The sequence below is a fragment of the Panthera leo genome, chromosome A1, assembly GCF_018350215.1.
Source record: "Panthera leo isolate Ple1 chromosome A1, P.leo_Ple1_pat1.1, whole genome shotgun sequence".
Lineage (NCBI taxonomy): Eukaryota > Metazoa > Chordata > Mammalia > Carnivora > Felidae > Panthera > Panthera leo.
The window spans coordinates 71,660,817-71,678,798 of NC_056679.1; the positions used below are offsets into that span (position 1 = coordinate 71,660,817).

The 17,982-nt window shown below is 41.0% G+C and overlaps 1 protein-coding gene across 4 annotated transcripts in view; it reads right to left on the reverse strand.

The window, feature by feature from the left end:
• NALCN (sodium leak channel, non-selective) overlaps window positions 1–17,982 on the reverse strand; it is a 289,974-nt gene that overhangs the window by 45,398 nt on the left and 226,594 nt on the right. For 3 of the 4 annotated variants that reach the window (XM_042929986.1, XM_042930002.1, XM_042929992.1), the window contains 4 exons: window positions 3,912–4,013; window positions 3,406–3,475; window positions 306–397; window positions 96–218 (listed from right to left, as the gene is read on the reverse strand). In XM_042929986.1, the coding sequence (XP_042785920.1) occupies window positions 96–218; window positions 306–397; window positions 3,406–3,475; window positions 3,912–4,013 (387 nt within the window). Of the gene's footprint in view, window positions 1–95; window positions 219–305; window positions 398–3,405; window positions 3,476–3,911; window positions 4,014–11,619; window positions 11,707–17,982 lie in introns of all 4 variants that reach the window. The other variant, XM_042930009.1, reaches the window with a different exon arrangement.

A 17,982-nucleotide genomic window follows, 5' to 3' on the forward strand; every position in this document is an offset into this window, starting at 1 on the left:
CATTAGGATTACATGTTCCTTCTTCCTTGTATGACAACCCCCCCTGCTGTTTGTACGACTCAGGCCAACACCTGGCTGAAATGGAGTGTACTTACGCATTGAAGCGTGCCCGGACCACCACCCGGCAGAAGTTTCTGAACCTGTGCTCCCGTCCAACTATGAACAGTGGCTTGTCGAAGTATGGGTGATTCTCTCTCAGCTCCTCTTCCTGCACTTTCCTTGAAGGGGAAATTGATGTACAGTAAGGCTAAGGGAAAGGTTGCCATCCAGAAACGAGAGATAAGAAACACCGTGGGACCCCGTACCTTTTCATTTCCGCTTGTTCCTTTTTTTCCTGGATCATCTTTATTTCACTGTCTTCTCTTTGTGCATTTCTATATCTCACTGTATTGGAATGCTAGAAATATAACAAAAGGGGCATATAAAAATGGAAGATTCTTCTGAAGGTCTGAAAATATCACCTATAAGAAACTGAAAGAAATACCTTTATTTTAACATATACATTTTTATTGGCCACAGTCATCTTAGCAAGGGTATTTTTTTTTCCTTCTAAAGGGTATTTTTTTAAAAATAGAAATATTTATTGAGAACCTATTATGTGCCAGGCCCTGCTGTAGTGCTGGGGGTATGGCAAAGGCAAAAATAAAGGATAAAACCCAGCTCTGTGGGGCTAATGTTCTAGTCAGGTAAGACAGATAAAAATTCAAACACAATATGGGGAGAGTTAGAAAATGTTTGGTGTTATGGTAAAAAGCAAAGGGGACAGAGAGTGCTAGGAGGCTCCAAGTTTAAATCTTTTTTCTTTTTTTTTTAAAGCTTGTCCATTTATTTAGAGAAAGAGTGTGTGGGAGGGGCAGAGAGAGAGGGAGAAAGGGAATCTTGAGCAGGCTCTGCCCTGTCAGCACAGGCTTGATCTCACAAACCATGAGATCATGACCTTGAGCTGAAACCAAAAGTCAGACGCTCAACAGACTTAGCCACCCTGGCGCCTCTAGAAGGCTCCAACTTTAAACAGGTCATAGCAGACCTCAATAAAAAGACGTTAATTTGAGTGTAGGCTGGAAGGATATGCAGGTCGCTGTGTATCTGCAAAAATGTGCTCTTCCAGAGGAGAGGTGGGTCTGCCTGTGTGCGGCCCAGCCAGCGTGCCGTGTGGGTGAGCGTCCACATGGTAGGAGACAATGAGGCCAGAAGGGTGGGAGAGGGCCTGGGCATGTAGGACCCTGACTCTGATTTTCACTCCCTGGGAGATGGATGGCATTGCTCAAATAACCTGATAGATATTATCACAACTATTCCTTAGATTTAATTATCTGTATCTTCTATCATTTGGAATAAGTGAGACAACTGAAGCTCTGTTTTAAATTGCTTCTGTTATGGAGGAAATGACATCAGGGGGGATTTCTTAGGAAATTAGCAGAACTTCATAACCTTTTGCTGTGGAGAAGATGGGGAATGGGTTTTCATTATATGCCTGTGTAGAAAAGAGCATAAAAAGTCTTTGAAGGAGAACTAAGCCTTTGGAATTGAGACTATTCAGGGCCTTTTGTTGTGTATATTTAAACACATATTTTCAAAACTGCTCTAATTTGGTTCTTAAGTAGACTATATATTTCTACTGAATCACACTGAAGGGAAGTGCTTTGAACTAGAAATCTTCTCTGAACTCTCCTAGAAATCTTCTCCATGCCACATGCCTGGTCCTCAAATTATATGTACACAGGCCATGTGTTGGATCCGATCACAATTCCATGCAGATAATATGGTAAATCATATCAGACAGAGCTCTGCCTTAAAAATCATGGCGCTAACAGATGTGTCTGCCAATTAGAACCTTGTAAATTGGGTAATGATGGTATCAGGTGTTCTCATCACCAACGTCTTCCATTGTCAATTGTGCCTGGAACACTTAAGAGAGTTTACTCTAAGGCAGAAGTTTCTACAGATTGAAAGCAGTTGGATTATGCTGGAAACTCCAGAAAATCTTAAAAATTAAGAGATAAAGTGGTAAAAAAAAAAAAAGACAAGCAAAACCCCAAAACCCCTAAGGCTTGCTACCTTTCTCTTTCTAGACCTCCTTTCTCAAACACCATCCTTGGCTCTGAACATTCAGGACTCTGCCAATTTAGCCAGACTCAACTTAAGACCTGTATTTTAATGAGGACTCCAGTAATGATAATTACTTAATGTGTACTTTTCAAGTCTCTTTTAGAAATCAGCATGATACAGCCGCTTGCGAGTCTAACCCAGAGGTTAGACTTCTGGTTCCGTGGGTTTCCCTGGGTTTTCATGTGGCTTGTTTTTTCCCTTCGTTCGGGTCTCTGGTCTAATACAGAGGCACCAACACTGACCATCTTCCCTAGAATTTCCTGCCCCCAAATCTCCATCTTTGGTTTCTATACATTATTTGATTTTTCTTTATACTACAGAGCAAAACTGTCACAGCAATGAAGACATAATGGGCAATAAGTTAAAAACACCCCCAGAAATGATTATATATTTGTTTCCTTGTTTAGTTTTTGTCTCTTTTCCTGGAATGTAAGCTTCGGGAAGGCAGAAGTTTTGTCTCTTTCCCCACTACTCCTCATCACTTAGAACAGGGCCTGGCACGTGATAAGCACTTGGTAAATATTTTTTGAGTCCATTAATAAATAAATGAGTGCCATAGTGTCGAAGAACAAAGAAATTCTTGGGAAATATTATGCAGTCTTTGACAGAAAAATTCTTCTAGAAATCACATTTTATTTCTTAGTATGTAAAGCCCTGAAATTACACACTGGCTCTAGATTCTGGAATATTTGGAAATCAGTAAATGTTTAAAGTTTATGATGCAAATCAATTCTATAAAATGCTTTAAGTGTTTTTAATGTCTGTTAAATGCAACTGACACATCACTTTTGTATTGTCATCTTTATTATTTATATTTTTGAATTTTAAAAATTTTTTATAATTTATTTTGGGGGGGAGAGAGAGAGAGAGGGAGAGCATGAGTGGGGGAGGGGCAGAGGGAGAGCGAGAGAGCGAGAGAGAGAGAGAGAGAGAGAGAGAATCTCAAGCAGGCTCCACACTCAGCATGGAGCCTGATAGGGGGCTTGATCCCATGATCCTGGGATCATGACCTAAACTGAAATTGAGAGTCGGACACTCAACCGACTGAGCCACCCAGCCTATCTTAATGAAGACATGTGTTTTGTGGGATGTCTGGATTTTTGTACAGTTAACGGTCACTCTTCTGTACTGTCCATTGAATTTGCTTCCTGAGTTTCCTGATTCCCTCTGGCATAAAGTCTTATGGAGACAGGACAATGTGACAGAAGGACACAGGTGCTGGAATTGTCTAAACAGTCATCGAAATGAATTTTCATAATCATGGTTCCCAAATCCAAAGCATTGCTTAGAACTTACATCTTGAGTCAGGGTTTCAAGAGATTTCCCCCTGCTGATCCTCTGGCTGTTGGATCCATGTCTTAGTGATCTAAAACAACCACAACCAACAGATCGATACATCTAAGACCAAATTTTGACTTTCAAGCAATGACCATTATGAGAACAAAATAAATCCACTTTTCTGTTAATAACACACATCACAATAACACACATCACAAATACTTATTATCTTTTTTCAGCAGAAGCTTTAGTTTATTCAAATGTTTTTGATCCCATCTAGAAAATTTCAGAATTTTTCCTTCTGATCTTAAAAGCAAGAATTTGGCCATCACCAAGGAAAAGGTTTTTGCGAGATTTTTTTGAATCTTTGAAACTGATTGTGAGTTTCATCATGGTTGCCATTAGCAAACAGAACAAAGTTCCTCACCCACGCCTGTCTGCTAACCAGGGCTGTGCACAGAGAGCATTTCCTGTAAAACTCCTTTCCTTAGTTTCTCTGCAGCCTTGTCTCCCAGTATATTTACCTGCGCTCTTGGCGGATATGATGCTGCACACTGAGAATTGACCTTTCCTTTGCTGGCTGCCCCTCAAATGATCCGCTCAGCATGCGCTGTCGAGTGCAAGCTCTAGGAAAAAAAAAAAAAAAGGAGCCCGAGATAAATGCATGATCTGTACACTTGGGATGAATAATACATAACTGCTCATTATTCTTATTATTTTTAAGGAAACACCAATGATAAGGCAAAACACAGCAAATGACCCATAACCGTAAAGGAAAATGGGCTTGAGGCTCTGTGTCAAGAACACTTACAAAGCAGAACTGTCAGAGCTTCGCAGTGGTGCTAGAAAATAAACAGAAATCTCCTGCCCACCACGACCTGCCTCCCCCTACCCAAGGGGAGAGCTGCCATCAGGATTCTGCTAGCTGTAGGGCCAGCCTAACCATAGGTTGGCATGATGTTGGTTTTGCATTTAGACAAGGAGGTTTCTAATAACAGCCCTCTGGGGAAGGATTTGTCCACCCAGGCCTCTGGGATGATAGAATATATGTTCCAAGGAGATTTTGCAGAACTCCAGGACAATAGGAAAGCATAAAGTTAGAGGCAAAAGTTAGTGGTAAAGAGAAGTAATTACAGCTGTGATTAATACCTAAAGAAACCTCAGTCTAAAGTCTATGGCTTACAGGTAACCAGTTACTACTTTCTCTGGAATCATGAAACTCTGATGCTTTTTTAAGGCATTCCCTCTTTAAACCATACCTAGGCTGGTATAGTTTCAGATTTGCTAATGAGGGAAGACAATTGGGTGACTCGACACTTGGGGTGTGAATGATTTGAAGAGAAAACAAAATTCCTTTTCCAGAAAGTTCTCTCCAACTGGAAATTACAACGATTCCCTTGATGTAGCAGTCAAGTGGAAAGAAAATAATACAGGGGACTTGGAGGCCTGTGTTCCACAGGCGACACTGTCACGGACTAGTTGAGTGACCTTTGGGCTTAGTTTTCTTATTGGTAAAGTGAGGACATGACCTTGATCTCAAAGAAAACTCACAGAACCTCCAATGCAATGATTTTATGATATGCAAATCTTATGATGCTGTATTTATTCAACACTTGAACACATAACTTCTGTCATTGCTTTACATAAAACTTTCATATTTACGTTTCCTAAAATGTGTATCTAGATTGACTTTGAATTATATCATCACTGTCTTGGAGTTAAGATCTTCAAGAAAAAGATCCATTTCTGTTTAGCATACTTTTAAGCAGCCCTTATGATATCATGTGTATATTCAAGTAGCTAAAAATGCTTTTGATGCCAATGAAGGTAATTATGGTAAATACCCATGAAAATCATGCAAATCCGATGAATGGAAAGGAGTTACAGGAAGCAACTCCCTCCCCCTCCCCCACCCCAAATCACTCTTCTTAGTTCAATAAGCACATGGACCATTTTGAGATAAAATCCAGAGTCAAAATCTTATAAAAAACCAAGGATTTATGGCAGTGATAGACAGACCGTGCTTAGTTCCATGACTAGAATGGTGTCGCACAGGAAGGTGCATTTATAAGTTAGGCTGAATTCAGAAAGGTTTAGCACGATCTCATATTATGTATACTAAGATTTGTTTTTCGGACTAAGGATTGCAAATCATGAAGCATCCTGAGCACATCCATTTGGAGAAGAGTGTTATCCTGGCATAGATCTACAGATCCCTCCTATTTGTGTAAATGTCAAGGCTTAACCTATAGCCACTCTCTTAGTAACCTTTATTTTTTGTCACAAGACTCCCCGCTAAAGCAGTTGAGCCCTTAGGCCTTAAATACAAAACACATACAACTTGATTACAGTATACAAGTTTGAGCTGGCCGTCGTCTGTGCTACGTCTGAAGGGGAAGAACATCTCTGGCCTTGAGCTGCCTGTGATAAGGGACTGCTGGGGTCTGCCCCACAGCCCAGTGTGAGCAGGCCCAGGCATTCTTGCTGGGAAAGAGTTGGGAATGCATCTACTGACTCCAGAACCTCATGGATGTCCCAGCACCCAAGTCATCTTAATACACCCACGCCCACTGGGGTGGCTCTGTGGATCCTACTGAGACTCCCTCTTCTGACTGAACAAGACAGGAAGGTCCCAACGGAGGGTGGAGGTGCGCTCACCATTGGAAAGACTCCGAATCCCATGGTGTCTCTTCCATCCCCTCCACCAACAGCATGGCTGAAGTGTGGTGAGAAGGCAACCCCCCTTTCCTTTCTGGCTCAAGATCAGTCCTTTCTTTCCCACTGGGGTCTATCTAGAGAATTGAGAACCTAACAGTAAAATGGGCTGGAATTTTAACCATACATGTGACATGTGAATCTTTGTTCTCTGTATGAGTCACTCATTGAGCTCAGGGTGAGGGGGACTGGTTTTTAGCTCGACTCTGCAACCAGAAAACATGTGCTTCATCAGACTAAGATAGCCACTTCTATGCATAAAATATATAAAAGCATTGGCTTCCATTTCCTCTTCCTATCACTTTTTTCTGTGTATATAACAGTGTTTGTTAGTACAATTTCAAACCAGATAGTGATGAGAAAAAGAACACTGGGCTCAGCAACTCTGAGCCAGTAAAATCGTGTAACGAGTGACTTCAGAGTTCTGCTCGAGCCAAGGCTACACCTTGGTGGTTTTCATTTCCTCACTCAGGGGACCCTGCCAGAGCCTTGTGTTCTCTGAACAGAGGAATTCTTACCCACTGCCTCTTTTCCTGGAACTCCAAAGGTACCCTCGTGACCTGAGCAAAGTGAAATCAGGCAGACACACCAATCTTTCCATGGTGTGAAGAGGTCGCCTTTGGTGTCTCAGGCTTAGTGTGACTGTCTCTGACCCCTATGCCAGCCATGCACCCCAGTACCGCTGCCATGTCTGGTCCAAAATAAAGGTCAACAACCATCTCCATCTTCTTTTAGCAGCCCTCTTGTTGAGTCTCTTCTCAGACCAAATGCTCTGATAGCTCACTCTTGCTTTTGCATATCCAGTGGTTTTTGAAGTAGGAAACTATAGGTAAATGCTAGAGTTTCTTAGCTGAAAACTAGGGGCCACATTCATCTAGCAAACTGCTATATAAATGCTTAGGTTAAGGCAATTTGCAGGGATTGAGGTTGGGCACATGAAAGGCAGTTCATCTGAAGGCTCTTGAAGGCTTTTATTCCTCTTCTAAGGATGGTGGTGGATGTTACGTTAAAACTCAAAATCCTCTTGTTCACACTGTATCCATTATAGTTAATAACTAGCTATTTGTCTATGATAATTTTCCCATAAAACAACAGGTAACAGTATAGAAGAAACAACTTTTCTACAGATACATAAATCTGTCTAAAAGAAAACAAGGGAAAAATCTAATTACATTATACAAAAAAGCTAGCTGCCCAAAATGGGTTTCCTATGGATGAAAGGAGGAACTCATATGGAAAGACATAAATCTGGGATGGGAGAGGAGATATAGGGAGCAAGGAAAGAAGTTGCATAATAGCTCTGCCTTGAGGACATCTGGACATTGAAGCAGGTAGAGAAAGAAGGTCATATTATGATGTTTCTGCATAAAGAAAACAGCCTGATACATAAGCCATCATCACCTTCTTTAATAATGTACAATATTTTGTTATTTTGGAAAATAACAGCCTTGGTAGAAAATTACTCACTTCAATCTGACACAATCGAATTCCATGAAGATGTTACACATTCTCTAATACAATGTGCCAAGGTTCACACGGAAGTATGGTAGGAGTTTGTTTTATTATTTTCAAAAGGAAATACAATTTTATTATACACAAGCATATATTGTAATCCAAACTACGAACTATCAAAAAGTATTTCTGACATGTGTAATACAGTCACAAACTCAGACATAAATGAGTCCTGATAAGTAACATAAAGTGAGAAATGAATATTCACCCACAAGAGAAATGTTTTATGTTCCATGTTTCTGTAGCATGTTATTAACCACACTTGTTCAACGCTTATGGCATTTGGTCATCATTGGTCACCTCCATTATTAGGCAGTGAGTTCTTTAGGGGGCCGTTTGATCCCTTGTCCTCGTGTTCTAGGAAATGCGGTTGCTGGCACACCCATGAGCAGAGCCAGGGGACAGAATGGGTAAGTGCAAGGCGGGGAGGTGAAGGTATAAGGAGAGCACAGGACGCTGAGGGAGGTGTGGGACTGGTTCTCGAACTTGCTAGTCTCAAGGTTCAATTAGCACATCAGGTTAGTACTTTCCTACCCAGCATCAGGGCTTGAACAGAAAGTTTTGCCTTGGACTAAAGACTAATGGAGGAGTCGATTTGAGAACACACAAGGTTTAGGACTGCGCAGTTCCGACCTCGGCCTTTGCTGGCTGTGGGACCTCTGGCAGGTGATGGGCATTCTCTGAGCCTCCGCGTCCTATATGTAAAATGAGGAACAAGAACACCTCTCCCAGCAACTTCATAGGGAGTGAGTTGGGAGGACCAACTATGATTATGAATGTGCCAGTCTTTGGAAACACTGACACTCTGTTTACATTTTAGTTGCTATTATTTACTTTTCTGACTCGCCCCATGCCATGGTTGATATTAAAACATTCGACAGAAGGTGGAGGACAGAAAAGCAAATGTGACAGAGAGTCACACTGGGGGGTAAGTCTCCTCTGTTCTGACTCTGCTCAATGGCGATATATGTTCCGGACTAGAGCTGCAGCCTCTTAACCTGTCTCTACGCATCCACGCTCAATAAACATGTTGTATTATTATCCCCAGCAACGTGACCTCCGAAACGAACACCTGCAATGTTACTGTGTAGGTGTTTCTCAGATGGCCCTTAGTGATACATCCTCCCTGGTTTTCATGCCCTTGTGCAACCCAGAAGTGTGGGCAACTTGCTCCTCGCCGATGTAAGGCAAATGGGATGGGATAGGTCACAAAAGACCTGCCCAAGCAGGCTGCCATGTGGTGAGATGTTCTGTGGAGAGATTCCCTTCTTACGGAATGAGGGTGGTCTTCCATTAACAGAGCATGAGGAACCAAAGCATTTATTTAACTGCTAGTGAGGCACTAAATCTTATTAAGAACCATGAGAGGGGTGCCGGGGTGGCTCAGTCAGTTGAGCGTCAGACTCTTGGTTTCAGCTCAGGTCATGACCTCATGGTTTCATGGGTTCGAGCCCCACATCAGGCTCCGTGCTGAACAGTGTGGAGCCTGCTTGGGATTCTGTCTCCCAATCTCTCTCCTCAACTGCCCTCAACTCCTCAACTGCCCTCCTCAGGGCAGTTGCCCTCCTCAACTCCTCAATCTGCCCCTCCTCAACTCACGCCCTCTCTGTCTCTCTCAAAATAAATAAATAAACTTAAAAAAAAAAAAAAAAAAGAATGGTGACAGTGAGCTAGTTAGGGGATTCCTCCCAGGCAAGTCAAAAGGCCTGCAGCCTTATGAGAGACCCAGCTAAGCCACACCCAGGTTCCTGACTGAGGCTGTGAGATTAATCTGTGTTATTTCAATCACCAACCTTTGGAGTCACTTGTTACACAGCAATTGGCAACTAAGACAGTTGTCATCGTTGTCTTAAAGTCTTCAACAACCCTATTGCTCTTCAGAGTAAGACTAAGACAAGAAGCTCAGCATGACTTCAAAGTCCCATAGGACCTGCCTCATCTTTTAACCATCAGGGACCCCCCCCCCCGCCCCGCTCCGGCCAGTCAACCTCTTTGGTCTTTCAGTTCTTTGTGTGTGCCTCATTCCAAAAAGCTCTAAGAGAGCAGAGGTTGACTTAGTTACTGCTCACTTGTTACTTCACCTTGTACACAGTAGGTGCTTAATAAATATTTGTGAAATGAGTGAATCTTGAAATATTGTGAAGATCAAACATTTTAATTTCTTTTTGGATCACTTCACGCTTATGAGGCACGGAAATAATCACAAATAGCACACACCGCATGTGTTTGAAATATGCTTTTCAAAGGGGAAGGTGATTTTATCTCCAGTTAGAATACTGTGCTACTCAAGAAATGGGCTGCACACCTATAACAGATGAGGCCCTGAGATAGTAATAAAAAAAAAAAAATCAGACATTGCTTCTTGCAGGTAGAAAATTTATAAATCTTTATCTATAGTCTCTGTGACTGTGAAGGGAGACCTTCAAGCCTACATGAGGCAGAGCTGAACTCATTTCAATTTCCTAAATGGGAGATCTGATCTGTCCCTGGGAACATGGTCCCCACACACGGTGTCTTATATGAATCTACTACCGAGCTGAAATAGTAAATAAGTAAGGATTTTGAGACTTTTACAACTTTACCAATAAGAATGCACACATCATTAAAATTCCTCAGTAATAGACCTAGTCAGAAGGAAAAGTATTTGAATATTCAATTAAGTTATATTTTGCCACTTTAAATTTTTCATTAGAATTTAGATGCCTTTTGGTCTCCCCTGAAGATAAAAGAAATACATTTTCAGGATGAAAACATTCACTTATTTGTTGCCTAGAGAAAAAGCAAAGCTAATAGTATTGAAAATACACACCACGAACTTGAGGGACAGTCTAGCTTTCCTTAGGGGAAAGACCACAGAGTTGTGGTATTAGGATCTCATCATCTTCCCCATATCTCTTCATGATGGCAAGAACTAGCAAGCCAGTTTCTTAGAAACTCCATCTAGTGGTCTGATACAAAAAAAATTGGTCTGCCTGCTTGTCTTCTGGAACTGGGAGGCACAAGGCTTCAAGTGTCTGGTGAAAAATAATGAAGTCTTTTGTCTTGTCTGAGTGAGGAAATTCTCCATTATGCAGGCATGTGTAATCCCTTTATTCCTGCTCCCTGGAGGAGAATTACAGTGAGGCATTTTCCTTTTCCTAGTTGGGGTTAATGTTATGCCCTCTCTACCTTTGAAAGTAAAACAAGACTAGGACCCCTGACGATGATTCAAATGTGGGAATATTCTTCAGCAAACACACATTCCCAGTTGCAAAAATATTACCCCTGGTTTCTTGCCAAGCCTTTGAAAAAAACATATGAAAGATTGATTCTTTTTTTCTTCCTCTCTCTGCATTGCCTTTGTGCTGTGGAATTTCAATTGCCTCTTATATGACAGCTATATATATATATATATATATATATATATATATATAGTCTTTTATGGAGGTGGAGGGAAGAGAATCATGTCTTAAGAAATTGTCTCTATTTTTCTTGACATTTCTCCATCACAAATATTTTTAAATTGGCCCAAAGATTATGGTTATAAGAGAGATCTTTGGAGCTTTATTAGCCTTTAAACACCACTAGTTGTTTATAGAAATAGTAGCAGGGGGTCCTCGGTTTCTTTCTTCTCTCTCTCCATATCTTCTTTCTTAATGTTCCAGAACAAGGGTGTGGGAAAAGCCTGTACATTCTGTAATGAAAGAGAGAGGCCTATGAGTCTTCGAATTATTTTCATTCATTATAGAAAAGTTAGATTGCATGAAACCATCTGGTATTAAGCGTAATTACCATTTAAAGGAACTGCAGTGTAAATCTGCAGAGCATTACGTTGGAGGGATTTTACTCCAACCTTGGGCTCCACAAGTTAACACACTGCAAAGTATTATCAGATGTAGGTTAATATAATGTAATCACATCGACAGAAAACAGGAAAACAGTCCTTCTGTGGTAATTACGGGAAACCGTGGCTGTAGAATGGTGTAAGAGAATGGGGGATGAGTATTTCCTGGAAAGGGCTCTCACCTGCCTCCAGGAGAGTGACAATGAGATCCTCCAAAGTGAAGACAACAGCAGACATTAACAGGTGAGCTCCTCTGTAATGGCCTCTTGCTGAGGTGAGGAAAAAGCTGCATTTTTATGGAGTGACTACCCCACTCCTTTGTGAATGGGCCCAGTCCCGAGTAAATGGATATGGCTCTTTAATAGCAACAGCGGATTTGTTCTTTCCAGTCTTGTGCTATTCATAACAATGTTGTCATTAGTACACACGTAAACATGTGGGCAACCAGAACCTTGTTGTAGACTGAAACATAAGAGAAGCCTTAGTGTCTTATCGTATGCAGGTATGATACATAAAAAAGACAATCAGCTCGTGGGCAATCCCTGCCTTTAGTGCATCTATTAAAATTCAGCAAATAGAATGTCTGAAACCCCACACCACACTAGGGTTTAAATTTGGTAATGCTCCATCTGTCTCAGAAAAACGTAAACTACAATGTAAAGATTGAACTTTTTATTATAACAAAAATGAAATTTTGCAAATGTCGCAGAAACCATATGAACCAATTTTTCTACTGAGATGAATTTTCTTATACTACTTATTGCTTTATGCTCCAATGATAAAAGAGTAAAAGAGAAACCCTGTTAAAATAGTTTGCTGCATCTGTTGGGTAAAATTTAATAGTAGCTCTCCTGATCCATAGCACAATTATAATCACTTTGTAATAATGTACAAATCATGTACAATCTCAACGAAATATAACATATTTTGATTACCACAAATCAGGAAACAACTAGGAAAACGTCTTTGAAATATATTACTTTACTGTGCATGATAATGGATGTTAACTAGACTTCTCGTGATAATCATTTCATAATACATACAAATCTCCTCGAATTATTATGTTGTACCCCTGAAATTAATACAATGTTATATGTCAATTATATCTCAATGAAACTAAGAAAAGTTCAAGGAAAGTTTGATTTAATTTAAAAAAAAAATTTTTAATGTTTATTTATTTTTGAGAGAAAGAGAGAGCCAGAGCATGAGCAGGGGAAAGGCAGAGAGAGAGGGAGACACAGAATCCGAAGCAGGCTCCAGGCTCTGAGCTGTCAGTCAGCACAGAGCCCAACGCGGCGGGGGAGCGGGGGGGGGGGGGGGGGGGGCGGGCTTGAACCCACAAACCGTGAGATCATGACCCGAGCCAAAGTCAGATGCTCAACCAACCGAGCCACCCAGGCACTCCGGAAAGTTTGATTTTAAAAAAGCAAAAATATATATATTATTTTGCTTAAATGAAGTTCTATTTGGCCTCTTTGCCTCTTTATGTTTTATACAAATGCATATACCCACAGATCTTATCTTCTCATTGCTCTCTGAATACACTTAAGTTCCATATACTTACTTAGTTTCTGTATCTCCAAATGGTCTTTCAACTAGTCTACAAGAGTTTTTAAATCTCATGAATATGAAAAACCAACAATGAAGCAGCCTTAATAGAATCACAGATAAATAGTTATGAAAATATCTAATATTTAATTACATATTTGATTAATATTCAATGTTTTGACGGTAATATATTCAATATTAATAATTAATATTCAATACGTTAATATCTACAAATACATTACATATGTTAACAGAATCTTTAATAAATTAGATGTTAATAATTTAATATTTTATTAATATTGAGTATATTAATACCCGATACTCTGTTTCCCGAAAACTTTGGGTGATTCTTGCCAAATGTTTGCCATAAAAAGTTGTTGCTCTGTCAGGAGGCTGACAAAAACTCAGCTTCATGGATACCTGTGCTTCTTCTCACCTGGAGGGTCCTTCTAGCATCCTCCCCTCCTGTGCTGGAGCGCATTCCACCGAGCGGTTGGCAAGTCTAACGGGAAGATCTGTGAGAGGCTACAAAGCACTCAGCCCCTCCAAGCGGTGCTAGTCGGGCCCAGAATGTGGGGCTGCAGGAAACTAACATGACCTCATCCAAAGCTGCTGAATTGCTAGGCTGAATGATGAAACAAGAATTTGAAAAGGAGAGCTTGTCAGATGGGAAGGAGCACTCGCGGGGTAAGATGCTAATGCTTTGCATTATTAAGCTCGCTTAGATTTCCATTTAATTGGGCCAGCTTCAGAGAGCTGGGAGCTCTGGGTCTAGACAGGGGAGGACAGAATAAGAATGAAGAGGGCCGTTTGTCCTTTCCTCAAATTTCCCTTGTCATATAGCTAATGATGTGCACAGGAACAGGTGGCCCCTTGGAGGGCTTCACAGGGGTTTAATTTGAACTCCTTCCTCTAGAAAACTCCACCATCTCCTCAGTCTCTGTAATATCAGGCTCATCTGTCTTCCAGAGGAATGTGACCTAGATGCTTCTGTTCTAGAGGAGAGCTCAGGTGTCAGTTCATCTGTCCTGAGCCCCGGGGAGGCAGCCGTGGGAGAACAGGACCCAAAAGGCCAGAGGACAAAAACACTCTCATTTAGCCTACAGCCTATGAAAGAGGAGCCCTAGCTAAGTCCTCACCACCTAGAAGTTGCGGGGCTCCAAAGTGATGCACACACCTAAGTTCCAGGTAGGCACTTACAACCCATGCAGAAGACAATGTCACGCTTATCTCCACCATGGCAGTATTGTTCTTCTGCTAATGGTGCCTCTGAGGGCAGGTCTATGTTCTCTTCCAGCCATTCCTCATGCCTGGATCACCAGCCTCTCTTATCCTGCAGAGATCTTGATTTAAATCCTACTCTCACTCTTCCACCTGCCAAGTCAATCAGGCTCACCTTTACCAACACCTGTGACCATGCCCTCAACTTCCCCCTCTCCCTTTTCTTTGCAACATGATTGTCTCTACCTGTTTGGCTAGGTCTCCCAATTCTGAGATAAGACCATTTTTTTCCTGGCCCATCCAAGCAGAGCAGAGAATGTCATAGTTGCACTTGAGACATTTCAAAGACCGTGGGTCTCCATTCCCAAGACTTTCAGTCAGTTACAGGTGATGCCAACTCTGGTTGATGAGTCTATGTTATTAGTTTGGGAGTGTATCTACCAAATGATGTGAACAAATGAGCTGATGATGCTTTTAATGTTAGCAAGACCAGCACAAGGGTGGAGCCAGAATGCCAACCCAGACTGGCTACTGAGCCACTGAGTAAGTGATAGACACTGCTCATTTACTCCTATGAGGTTGCTTATACCTCCACTTGAAAGGCATAAGAAATTGAGACTTTCCAAGGACTTAACCATGACTCAGAGGATTCAAAGCCAAGCATGGCTAACTGCAAAGCCTGTCCTCTTTCCACTTCTACTATACTGCCACAGCATACTCTATGTGACTATTTGGATTTGAACAAGAATGAGGTGACCTTTGTAGGTCAGAGTCAAGAAGGCCACACAATTTCAGTCCAGATATGAGCTTTCCTGAGCTGACTTATCCATCAGGGCCTGAGGTTTGAGTTGCAACAGATATCCAGCAAAAGATCTTCCATGAAGACACCTCTATTAGCCCCAGATGGCTAAAGCTGGTTACTGTCTACCACAGGAAGTTTTATGGAGAATATGGAGGGAGAGGAATGAGATTGGAGAGGGTTATGGTCCTACTTAAGCTGCCCCAGACAGCAAGGATGCCTGTAGACCACAAAGTACCTTTGCATAAATTGGGAAAAGAGGCCTGTTCCTCTGGAGGGATGTAGTCCTATGCCAGGGGCACTGCCTGGCAAGGATGGTGTGCCTTAGCAGGTACAGTGGGGGCTAGATTTCAGCTTCTAATTTCCCCTTGACCTGACAACTCTGTATGATGCATAACATGTTTGTACACCCTGAGAAGCATTCATGAGTATGGGAAAAACAAAGGCCTTAGTGGTTGTCCATAGAGTGGATGAAAACAAAGGATCCTCTATAATTTAAAAGCACAGAGTCATAGTTAATACATGGATTTTGGAGTTACACCGACCAAGGTTTGATTCCTGGTTCTCTGGCTCCCTGATTCATTAGACAAGGTGATTTAGGCAGGTTAGCTAAGCTTCCTGAGACTTAATTTTTCATCTCTAAAACAGAGCTAATAGTCCTTGTCTTTCAGGGTTTGCTATGAGGACCTAGTGAGACAGAGGTTGTAAAATAGTAGTGTTTAGCACACAGTCATCTTCCAGTAAACGGGAGAGATTAGTTTCATAAGTTGTTGAGGACACATAAATATGGCTGCCTAATTGGGAAATCAGATTGTAGTTGGTATCGATGTGATACCCAAGACCATTTCTATGGTATGTGATCTTGGGAGAAAGTACTTACCCAGTCTAAGACTCAGTTTTGTCACGCATAACATAGGGGTAATGATAGTATTTTTCCTAAATAGGTGTATTGTACAGATTGACTGAGATAATATGTGTAAGATCTTAGCATCATATGTGGGTCTTAAAAAATATTCACTATTCATTCTTTTCCCATTTCCCTTTTCCTACTCCTCTATCTTTATGTTGGGAAGGCATTTTCATGGCATAATGTAAACATAGTTTAGGGGACAAAACACTTTATTTTATGAGACATTTTAGATAAATGATTTCAATTATTAAAGTCACTCAGTAAGGGAACCATCACTATGCTCTGTATGAATTTTCTCGTCACAGTTGTGTTCACAGAACTAGAGATATTACTGAAGACTCTTCCATCTGACTAGTGTCATAATCATGTGCTCAGGGCAAATATGAACTCTTTGAGGGAATAATCTATGTGTCCAGTATCTCGGAAAATGCCTGGCGCATAGAAGATGCAGCAGAAGTATTTCTTGAATGAGCAAGTCCTTTCCTTCCAGAAGAAAATCCAGCTAATGTCATTTGAAAAACTATTTCCTAACAAATGTGTTCTGATTTTATTTATATTTAAGTAGTATAGCAATTGTATTTGTAGTCAATAAAAATGATTCTCTTAGAGAAAAAATAACCCCACATATGTCATTAAATAGACTTAAAATTTTTTTGGAGTAAGTAGCATTCAACTAAAGGCTATTCCTTAGACTTTAAAGAATTATTAATATGAGTGCACGGCAAGGAAGATTTGGTTGTAGATCCAAATATCAGAATTCAAATACTATGCTAGACTGATATTTCAAAAAAGGTTATAAAGACACTTCCTAACTAGTGAATTACTGATGGAAAACCACAAAGGGATGGAATATTCTAAAGTAATATAAAATGTTTAATTATTTTTTTCTGACATTTCTCTATGCATTCAGCCTAGCAGGAATGATAATGCATTTTTGCTCAATTTCAGGGCTCTGAATTAGAGAAATCTCAGTAGAGGCAGCGACGCTTTTGAAAGCACACTGCTATTTGTTTTGATATCTTCTGATGTAGTGAAAAGGTCACTGCTTTTTGAAGGAAGCTTTCTTTAGTGGAGCTGAACAGTACAGACGAAGTCAAAACAGAGTGAATTTAACAGCAACCCTGGATTTTACAGTTTAGGTGGTGGAACATCCTCTTTCTTGCAATCCTCTCCAGATAAGTCTTGAAAATAAAGAGAGAGAGAGAGAGAGAGAGAGAGAGAGAGAGAGAATACAGATGCCCATTTGTGCCCAGTGAATCTCCTGCAGGCAAGCAAGGGACCGTATTCTCAAGTTCTGTAAAAATGCCCCACTTCTGTCTCTTTCACAGAGTTCCCACAAATATGGAGAAGTTCCTTTCTATTTCTTACAACATAGATTAATTTTCAAAAATACTACCTAGGAGAACACAAATGAAAAAATTAGAGATGACTATGCGGAGACGGCACTGGTGACTCCAATGATTCAAATACCTCAGACTCTGGGCCCCTTTCTCTCTGACTTTTCCCTTTGTCAGCTTGAATTTCCTGTTCATAGTAAAGGTGTAGAGCATACTTTTTTTCTGGAATAACGTGGATCCTGTTTCAAACGGAAACATGGATCCCCTGAGAACTGAGACCCGGGCAGCCCCGCAGCTTAATTATCAGTACTAAGAACTCAGGCCTCTCCATCAATATGACTTTACTATTCACTCCAGGAATTTCCTGTCTCAGACTGTAAGGCCGTTAACCAATAAGTAATTTCATTGTTAGCTTCAGGAACTTTCTGAAAATCCATTCGTCTGAGTTATGGGCTAATGGACCAGCCCTGTCTCTACATAATATGTCACTCAACTGGTCAAACCAATCACCTAAAAATAATAGGTACTCATCAACACTCAGGCCAAGACCCTGCCCAGCGGGGTCCATCAACCCTAAACATTGTTTTTTTAAATACTGTTTCTAAAAATTAGTTGTATTGGGGTGCCTGGGTAGCTCAGTTGGTTGGGCGTCCGAATTCGGCTCAGGTCATGATCTTCCAGTCTCTGAGTTCAGGCCCCACGTTGGGCTCTGTGCTGACAGCTCAGAGCC